The sequence below is a fragment of the Mytilus californianus genome, unplaced genomic scaffold (genome assembly GCF_021869535.1).
Source record: "Mytilus californianus isolate M0D057914Y unplaced genomic scaffold, xbMytCali1.0.p SCAF_6, whole genome shotgun sequence".
In the NCBI taxonomy this organism is placed as follows: domain Eukaryota; kingdom Metazoa; phylum Mollusca; class Bivalvia; order Mytilida; family Mytilidae; genus Mytilus; species Mytilus californianus.
This window is the reverse complement of record NW_026262712.1, coordinates 91,071,404-91,082,503: the sequence shown is the minus strand read 5'-3', so window position 1 is coordinate 91,082,503 and position 11,100 is coordinate 91,071,404. Positions and strand designations below refer to the sequence as shown.

Sequence of the window (11,100 nt, the reverse complement as noted above, 5' to 3'; positions counted from 1 at the left end):
TTCATTTTTCAGCCTAGTCGTTGTCTATCCTTCCAACATGTCAGCCAAGGGAAATAAATCCAACCCAATTAAGTCATGGGAAAACAATCTATAACCATTGTTTCCAATTGCAGCATTTAGTTTAAATCTTTGTTACTTTACTAATGTATTAGATATTTGTACTGACCCACGAAAGACAAATTATCGCTTTTTAAAAAATTTAAGACTTCAGATTTGTAAAAGATTTATTTGCATAATTCTACATTTCTCTTTATGTTACTGGTAAACATATTAACTTAAAATTTGTAATTGTTGTATTTAAAGTAATGCACGTACTGACCAAAACTTTCTAATATTTATTGAGTATGTATACAACGCAAAATTACCAAATATAAGAAAGACGATTTTTTTTAATGATTATTTCTATAAAAAAAAAAATCCAGTTGTATATTAGTATGAATAATTGTTGTACTTCATTCCAATGAAACGTTAACTATCCGACTTGTGTAGATAAAATGTATATGATATATTTCATTATGTATATTTATTTACATTTAACAAAACAGTAACAATGATAAAAATCTACAAAGTCCCTAAAACCATTATAAATAAACATGACTAGAATATCATTTCAAACGTCACCCGAATAAGAAGAAAATTTACAGAAAAAGCATTTCCATGACTTAAAAAAAGTATAACAATTGTATAATTCGAGCATGGCTATAGCATGTTATTAAATTTCGCGAAGAACAATACTTAATAATACTAAAACAATTGTAAACATAACAATGCACATTGCTAATCACTATCGAAGATACATTTATAGAAAAATGGTATAAATATCTCGCCTCCAAAAGTCCTTAAATAGAACACTCAAAGAGTTCTACATTGGAACACCCTTTTCGTCATCACCATTCTCAACCTTCACTTAATACTGTTTAAAAACAGGACTACAGACACCGGTTATCATCTATCATGAACATTCAACCAACAGATAGGCTCATCTTGGACAATCTATCAACCGAACAATTGTTAAACAAACTAGATCTACTAACATCGAGACCAACAAAATTAAGCAGATCTGACATAATTCAATGTCACTAAACTGTTTTTGATATGATCTTAACATTAAAAAGAAAAGTAAATAGTAAGTTATTACCAGAAATGACAAAATCCACGCGACGACCTCTCGAAATTATGACCGAGAAGAGAAAAATTGTGCATATGGTCAAGTTTCTAAGAATTTGAAAGATTTCTAATCAAACTCAGTATGTAGATTTTGTATGTTATTTCTATTTTTCCAAAATAATTTACATGCTCTTACTAACTACAATTTAGGTGTTTTATTAGTATTTATGGTTAAGTAGTATTTCTTTTCTTGATCGTTCTTGAATACTCAGAATATGAACAAAACAGCCTAATTGTATTTGCTATCATTATCTGGAGGTCTTAACAAGTTCTACGTACTTAACATATATCTAGCTACAGGTCGATCTTTTCTGTATTCTAGAGTGATATTGTAATATACCCGGAAAAAAATTATAACTTAGTGTTCATAACAGTAACACATTCAAATTGAACATAAAAAATTACATAGCAAGCATCGTTGTTAATAAAAATGATAATAATAATAAACTGTCCGAGAAAACGTGAAATGTATTTGTTTAAATTGCGTAATATTCCTAGGAGAAGTTTTTTCTCATAAATCACGGTCCTCACTTAAATATCTGTCCCTAGATTGAACTTGTACTAATTCTTCTCTTGTTTCATACATTGGTCCATCAAATGAATATTGTCCAAATGAAGATTGTGATGGATCGTCATTGCGGCCATTTTGTTCTTTTGAATAATTTGATGAATTGAAGCCTGTGTGTCCATTTCCAACATTTCCGTTCATTGCTATAACTCCGTTGTTTGGTCCTTTGTAATCAGATGTTTGTTCCTGAAAAGCACCGTACGACAAGAACTTTCCGGTTGTGTCCGGTTTTAGTGTATCTTCCGGTCTCCATGTATCTTCTCCATGCGGTTCTGCCCAGTGTTGTTGTTCTCCGGATGCAAATATTCCATAGAATGTTATTCCAAGAAAATGAACTACGCTGGCTATAATGAAGACATTTTGCCACTCATCTGCAGTCTGTAAAAATATATATTACAATTGTAAACATAATAATATATAACAAATGTGTGAACAGTTTATGTATTTATAGTGTGTTTTTCTATGTTGTGATGTTACACTATTGTTTCAGATAAGGGTGAAGGTTTGGTACCATTAAAACGTTTAAACCCGCTGCAATTGTTTGCACCTGTCCTAAGTCAGGACTCTGATGTTCAGTAGTTGTCGTTTGTTGATATGGTTCATAAGTGTTTCTTTTTTTTTATATAGATTAGACCGTTGGTTTTCCCGTTTGAATGGTTTTACACTAGTAATATTTGGGGCCCTTTATAGGTTACTGTTCGGTCCAAAAAAAAAAAAGAAAAAAAAAGTAAGATAAAAAATTAACAATAAGGAACGAAAAAGTTTCCTTTCGGTCGTAAACTTTTATATAGAGTTTTCAGTGTGAAACCGAAATATTCGAATCTAGGAAATGGCAGTTATTGCTGTTTATATTAAATTTATTCGGGTAAATGTCCGCAGTATATTTGGAGAATGCATGATTATTTCAAGTAAAAACGATAATCAAGGTAACAGCAAGTTTTATTACCTGCGTTATTATTTTTATATCTACTTATCATTGTTTATTTAAGGTAAATGCCCCTAAAGTAATAAACTTGATCACAAAACTAATAAAAACCTACTGTTCAAGTTAGTCTGGATCAGATTTCTTCATGTATTGAAATATGTGGACAGGAAAACAAAAACATTTTATATACTGAATTACACTATAAAAGAACACAGTCAAGGAATCATTGAACTTTAGGCTTTATCTGACCAACACTTAATTGAATTATTGACAAGAAAGAGACGTGACACAACGCTTATTGACGCATTTTGACTTGTCCTCAAATCTCTGATGGGTAAATGAATGAATAATAAGTTCTTTATTATAAAATGATCAACATCAGTCTGGACTAATTGTTTTGGTGAACTTACCTAATTGACTTCATCAAGGTCCATTTATATTCATAAAAATTTATAGTCGCGGTCATTATATTCAATAATGTCCATTCAAAAGCATCCGTAGTTGTCATATGTTAATGTCCGGTTTTTCAAAGAATTCCGGGACAAATGTGACTTATGGTAAAGCAAACTTTTATTGAGTTAAAAAGAATATATCCTCGGGATTAAAGCAGTTATTTTGTTTGATTACAGTATATTTCGAGCATTAGCAGATTTTGCAGTCTTTTAACCGACTGCTATCAGAGACACAAATTATATTATGCGTTCATAGCGTTCATTTGAGTTAACTTCATCCGGAACGGTAATGTGCAAAAGCAAGGCCTCCCAAATGAATACGAGAACTATTATATTGACCATAAAGCATTTCCATGATTATCCAAATATCAAATATGCATAGATGTATTTGTAGAGTATAAACATACAAAATTATCAAAACAGCATAAACTAATGTCAACTTATGAATTTGGAACCTTATTTTCAGTAACTAACAGTCAATAATCTGAGAACGAAATAACAAAAGTGTTTTGTCTTGGTGACAACATCAGTCAGCACATAACCAATATAGATAAAATAATAAATCTTACCCCCTTTTTAGTTAACAGCTCGGTAACAACTGGACACAACATTCCAGCAAGTGTACCAATCCCATTTGATAGACCCATCAAAATGGAAGCATAACGTGGTGCTAAGTCAAGGTGGTTTACGTTGAAACCTGAAAAATACAGTACATGTAAGAGAACGATAATTTGATTTCCGGGGGGTGGGGGCAGCAGATCTGTATTGGCAGACGGAATATTCATGTTTACCTGTTCTAGGCCGCCATATATATTTCGCTTTAGAACACAACTATTACATGCATTTGTGGGGCAGAATATTTATTTTCATTATGTCTTTGACAATGCTATGTATTTTCAGTTCTTATCAGTCAAAAATAATCATCTCTAAAGTCCTTCTGCCCCCAGGAAAACAAATGGTTAAAATTTGAATGTATTTACGATTCTTTTGGAGTTCATGATATTCCATTAATATTTGTTTTTGATGTACAAGAATTGAACATCGATAAACTGCTGTCGCCTTAATTCATACAATGAGTAAACAATTGATAATATGTAATCAATTTATTAATTTTTTTTACATATTTTTACATGTATCGTTTGATGTATTGAATATAACCATAATTCGTCGGTATAATGTATTTTGTAATTATTTGAACTCTTAGTATTGAAATTGTCAAACTTACGAAAAAGACATAATTATAACCACTATCCATTTCAAATATTATACATGTAACAGGTTTTGTTTGTAATTAACATGCTGTGTCATCATTATCATCTGATAAAAATCTCCTCGAACTCACCCAGTAATTCAATTCCCTACTGTTTTTTTAAACTATATAATTTACTTTTATAGCCATCATATTTCACAATGATATGAACTTTTATTGGTTTGTTTCCAATTAAAAAGACATTAAATGCTCGATTCTGTGACATTCGATGAGACAATTCTATGAAGTAACTATTTATTGAAATCATAACACTTGTTGAAAAGGCTTTTGAATAAGACTAAAGTCCGTTGCAAATATTGATTCTTAGTCATTCTCATTATGTGACACGTACCTGAAATAGCAAAACCACTCGATCCAACAGCTAATGTCAAACATACCATTGCTCCGGTTTTATCACGCGCAAAAGCAACACCCAAGAGAAAACAAGCTTCTAGTCCGAAGCCTAAAAAATTAGATTATAATCAATTTAATATCAGTGTTCTGAATGCAACTTATAAGGTTTCGAAATCTTTACATAAAGGTTCATACACAAAGGTATCGACTTTAATATATAAACGAGAAAGGCGATTAAATAAGTTGCCTTGCATTTATTGATTTTTATAATGCATTTCATTTTTATATGCAAAATTTGCTAAAAAGACAATAAATGTGCTGTTTTCTCCTCTTTGGTCGGGTTGTTGTCTCTTTGACGCATTCCCCGTTTCCATTCTCAATTCTAATCACTATTCCATATCAGCCTCATTCCCTGGTGTGCTATATCAACTGGCAATATGAAGCACATTCCCCCCTCGAGGGTCATCCATTTAGCTGTGCCAAACGCATAAATACTTAACAACGTTCAGTGTCCTTCAGTCGGAATGGTGACGTTAAATCTTTTGCCACGTGTACTGAAAGTCACATGCTCTCATGGTCTTTTGTTTGACCTTGTGCAACATACCATCATTTTCTGTGTCAGCCCAATTTTTGTTTTGAAAAAGAAAGCCTTATTTATATATTTGCATATACTTATTTAATTTTACTTCATCATCAAATATGGAAAATGGAAAAGGACACACCAGATTGCACAGCATTTGGTAAAAACCAACATGTATACTCTTCTTTTTTCAGCTCTATTTAAAAACACAAACTGGCTACATGCAGTCTTTGGTCTTTAGTTTATCGCTACTACTGAAAATGTTTCCATCACATACAATGGCGACACAATTGTAGTTTCCTTTACATATAGCATCTATCTCATCTCTATTGTTAGATAGATATAATTCCTTTTGATTAAATAGTCTTACCTCCACAATTGAATATTTTTCTGACAGTAGTAGTGGTAAGATGCCTTTGTCGTAAATTATCTGCTATTTGCCCACCAATAGGCACGATAATAGCCATAACTAAATGAGGTAGTGCCGACAGAATACCACTCTAAAAGATGTTGAAGAAAATAAGATACATTTAAGGATGTTTGCTACTCTATTTCAAAATAACAAGCTTTTTAAAATACCGTTATAAATTGATAGTATATAAATGAAGGAACTAAAAAAGCAGAAAAAAATGAACGGTCCGTGTGCTTGTTTTCGAGATATAAGCCATTGAACATTTGGTGGGAAATGATTCTCTCTAGATTTTTCATACATTTAACATTGTCACCTTTTTTCTTTCAAAAACAATGAAAGAATAACAAGGATTTTATAAGATTTTCAAATAAGGATGTTTAAACTACATGTAATAAAATTCTGAAAAGAGAAGTAGGGGTTAGCGGGAAAATTTTTTAATGGCCCTTCATGGATAAAATCAGAGGATTCCGAATATCTGGCAAAAACATCAAAAAACAAGAGGAGCGAACATCCTTAAGTATAGGTTCAACGGTGTTTTAAAAGTGTGAGTTCTTACAATACTAGGTTTTTAAAGCATACGTCTGACGAATCTAAAAGTCCAGGAACAGAGTTTTTACTGTCCAGGAACAGAGTTTTTACTGATGTTAGTTATTAGAAATGTATTTTAAAATTAAATAATCCAAAATTGTAACGTGCTTCAGTACAATACTCATGAATGTGATTTTGAAGTACAGCCTCAGTTAGTTATTGTAATTTTTTATCCGTTTCACGAATAGATAGTATTATGACTGAAAATACTAAAACAAAAGCAACAGGGTAGAAGATCATATTTCGGCATAGTAAAGTCTTTAACACGCAGCAAGATCTCACAACTCACAGCAACTTCAAGACCGCTTTGACCGAAATCTTTTGCCAGATGATGATACCGTCTCATATATGCATTGAATTGTAAAGATAATTTGCAGAACTATTTATCATTAATGACTCTTTCGGAAGAAATTACGCTTTTACCCAGCATTAAATAATGTAATTTTTATAGTAATAGTAAAACTGTCAATTTGTACTTGAAAATGCGTAAATGTGCTTCATTTGGCCTTTTAACTATTTTGGATTCGAGCGTCACTGATGAGTCGTTTGAAGATGAAACGCACAACTTGCGTACAAAAATAAAAAGCCTGGTATCTGTGATGAGTTTTGTTATCGTTTATTTTTCAAGTTACAACCTATAAAGATGTTGATCTCCAAGGTAAGGTAAACAGCAGTGTCATTTGTATTGCTAAGTATGGTACGTTCAATATAAAATATAAATAAGATATTTAATTACAAAACCCGAAGAATCAAAATATGTTATATTTTTAGAATTGAAAACATTATTATAGATGCAGCAATGCTATTTTTAGAATGCAGAGACATGTACACTTCACGATCACATTTTTATAAAAATATTTACCGAGTAAATACATATTTCAGCCGGTTTCCCGACGAACACGTTAATACAAATACATTTTGTATACCTTCAAACAAGCATGCCATTCTAAACAGTATATGCATGTTCGTTTTGTGTCATAAATCATTGTTAGTTCAAATAAGTTCTGCTTATTTCAGACAGTTATTTTATATTCTGCTGATCTTTTGATAAGATATGTCAAGGTCAGGACACGATCCCTACAATACACTTTTTTTTTCAACCGATGAATTGGTTATGCATTGAGTCTAGTGTTCAATCATGAACAGAGTCAACAGGTACTTTTAGCTAATTACTTATTAATTAGTCAAAAGGATGAAGGACTTGAATTCATCTACTTTCGTAAGTACAGTAGTGCGAGAAAGCTTAACAATAAGCTCCAGAATCGGATTAGGGGTAAAACAATAAGATCCGGAATCGGATTAGGAGAAAAAATGTAATGATGGCATTAATTTTCGTTATGCTATTGCACGAATTACATTCTTGATATAGTGATTAATAGGTGAGTTTAATTTTATATGACAAGCAAATGAAAACAGACAAGGTTATAAACTGATTAAGTCCTGGCGAAATGGAATTTTAATCAAATAAATGGTAGACTGATTAGGTTCCGGTAACTTTGCTCTTAAAACTGGTAACAAAAGTTATAAAATATTAAGATTGATCTTAGAACAATAGATAGCATGATAAATGAGGTGCCAATAAAGAAATTCTCAAAATTGACATGCTCATCCTTCAAAAGAACATTTACTGGAGTAATTCAGTATGTATCAAAGTCATTCAGTATCACATATGACATTTGCAGAAAGGCAACCTATATATTTTTACTGGCATGTAGTTTAATAACAACACAATCGACGTGACCTCAAGATATATACATATACCCAATATAATAATTATTATTGTATGTACAACTAATATCGTTTTTGTTGTCAATATAATGGAATGCTATATGACTGTCATACAAGTGAGAAGTTTAGCTAGCTATAAAACCAGGTTTAAGGAAATGCCTGTACCAAGTCAGGAATATGACAGTTGTTTTCCATTTGTTTGATGTGTTTGAGCTTTCGATTTTGCCACTGGATAAGGGACTTTCCGTTTTGAATTTTCCTTGGAGTTCGGTATTTTTGTTATTTTTTCCACTAGTACTTTATTTATTTTTCTTGCTCATTTATTTGATTTTAGTTCCTAGTCTCATCTTTTTGTTAAAACCATTCGTTTCTCTCTTGTTGTCTCTTCACTTTGGCCTTGCCTTAATTTTCTTTTTGTGTTTATGCCTTTCATCATCTTCAAAACATGTAAATGTTGAAGTGATATCTATCGGATTGTAATAAGTTTCTCTTTACGTAGCTTTAACAATTTTATAGCGTTACCTGTTCTATTTTATTACAATTACCTTGGCAACATCGTCATGAAAAACTTCTTTGAAATACATAGGCTGACTAATAATAAGCAGATAAAATGTCCAGCTTCTACAGAAATTAGCTACGTTTATGGCATATACCGGCATGGATGTAAAAAAGCTTAACCATGGCGTTCTCATATTCTAGAAAAAAAAAGAGAAATATAATAAAAAGTTTTGAACCACACAAATTTGCTTTATATAACTTAATTGTTAGTGTTTCTAAACTGTACGTTAATATAACTTTACTGTTGCTATTCATTTCATAAATAAGTATATTTTATTTTACTTTAAGTTAAAACATCATCATCTGCAAGAGAAGCGAAAGATACCAAAGGGACATTCAAAAACAAACTACTCAAGTAAATTTTCAAAAAGTGTTCTGATACTATTGTTTTAGTTTCACGCATACCTTTTGGTGTCATTCAAATTAAATGAATGGTCCCTTTGTGTATTTTCAAAACTAGGTTTATTATAGATTATTCATTTCTCAAATCTATATCCATCGTCACGCGTGATATTATTATCAAATTTAATTTGATTACGAATGAAACCTTGCGCTATCATTTGAAATAATTGCTAAGCAGTAGTATAATTGCAAAATTCATTTATAATGTAATTGAGTTTTGCACTTTTCAGACTTCAAATTTGTCAAAAGCAATTATCTGGTATAATGTCGTTAGAATTATTGTCATTTCGAAAGCCTTAATACAAAGCCAGAACATTTTCAAAAAGCCATACTAATGCATGCTAAAATGCTTAGATTTTCAATAATGCTACTAAAAGCCTCTTTATTGAGATCCATAATCATTTTTCTTAGATCCGGAATTACAGACAATTTGAGGTTACCAAATGAATGCAATTGGTAAAACTATTTTTGTAAATATGCATATTGAAATTATCCTACTGACATCATGCCAATACTAGCAAAAAAGTGGGTTTATTGCTGTACCTAATTTGGAACAACTTTTCTGAATTTTCGGTTTTAATGCTCTTCAACTTCTTACTTAATTTGGCCTACCAACTGTTTTGATTCAACTCGCAGCGTCACTGATGAGTCTTATATAAACGAAACGCGCATCTGGCGAAACAAATTGTTAGCCTGGTATCGTTGATTAGTTTTTATAGAATTGGATGGTTAGAACATTAACAGCGTTTCTTTTTACAAATATGTATACCGTAGCATTCATTCTAATTATCATAACAGTGGTGACAATTGAAATGAACAAAAAGATACTTAAAGCATGTAATTACTGGTTTTTTTTCATTAATTTGTGTGAAACATAAAAATCAAAACGTCTTGTTCTCTTTATCTTTTACACATTTGTATATTCCTCCTTTAAAAAAAAACTTGTATTTGGAAACCATAGCTTGAATCTTGTATATTAAGATAATGATTAGATAAATTTTCATTTTTGCATATTGTTAAATCATAGATAGATACCAGAAGAAATTTATAAGATTTTGTCCAATCTTTTTCAGTTATTTGAAGTTTCTTTTTTCCAAGTAATTCTATTTTTTTCTAAAAACATGCAGTTATATTCCGAATTTCATACTAATACATGCATTGTTTACTCATATGAAAAGAAAACAGACTATCCAAGTTTAAATAAAAAATCTTTAAAGTCTCCCATTGAATAGTATTCATATACTTTACTTAAGATAAGACTTAATTAATTAAATCAACTTGACGAACAATTCCATATGTGTCCCTCTTTGTTGTGTAGTGTTCTCGATTGTGTTTAAAGCAAAATGTATTGGACGACTTTCCTAATGGTGGAACCTAATCAAATCAAAATACTATTGATGGCAACATAAAACCCTTTAATGTCATGAATAGACATTATACTAACTCATTGTATTCCTAGATATTTGCCAGACACCGAGTGATAAAATCGGAAAAGAACGGGATTATTTAATTATCAATCGATTCGAAAGATAGAAATTCTATAACAAAACATCTGAGAACTGGAATATGTAATGTTCAATTTTTACAGTAGGTTGTTGTCGTGTCAGCTCTGTTTTAAAGAACAGGAAAGATAAATGTCTTGTTATTCAGATTATATTAGAGTTCCCTATAGATTAAACGATAGACAAATCTTGTCAAAGCTCGTAAAGAATAAGCAAAAATTAGATTTAAGAATAAGACTCACTTTGTTTGTTAAAGATGAACTTTCACCAATGGATGTTTCAATATAAATAAGTTCCTCTTGAGATATATAAGGATTACACGCTGGCCTTTCAAATGAAAAGAACCAAAAAATTATAGCCCATATGATACCCATAGCACCTGTAAAAAGAAAAAAAAAGGTTCATATCAAAGCCATTATGATAACATTTGCACCTGTACCAAGAAAAAAAGGACCGAATTATATAGCTTTTATAATACTCTTAGCACCTGTAAAAAAATCAATACAATAGTTGAGCATATAGTATACAAGGTACCTATTAAAAAGAAAAAAAAAGGTCTATCATATAGCCCATTTGATCCATAGTATAGTCTATATAATACCCGAGACACTTGTG

General features: G+C 31.1%; 1 protein-coding gene across 2 annotated transcripts in view; it reads right to left on the bottom strand.

The window, feature by feature from the left end:
• Positions 1-210: 210 nt before the first annotated feature.
• LOC127704519 (vesicular glutamate transporter 1-like) overlaps positions 211-11,100 on the bottom strand; it is a 62,246-nt gene continuing 51,356 nt past the window's right edge. For both annotated transcript variants that reach the window (XM_052208610.1, XM_052208611.1), the window contains exons 7-12: positions 10,728-10,864; positions 8,569-8,718; positions 5,666-5,795; positions 4,714-4,824; positions 3,682-3,809; positions 211-2,113 (exon numbers count right to left, since the gene is read on the bottom strand). In XM_052208610.1, coding sequence (XP_052064570.1) covers positions 1,679-2,113; positions 3,682-3,809; positions 4,714-4,824; positions 5,666-5,795; positions 8,569-8,718; positions 10,728-10,864 — 1,091 coding nt within the window. In that variant the 3' untranslated portion in view covers positions 211-1,678. The remainder of the gene's footprint in view (positions 2,114-3,681; positions 3,810-4,713; positions 4,825-5,665; positions 5,796-8,568; positions 8,719-10,727; positions 10,865-11,100) is intronic.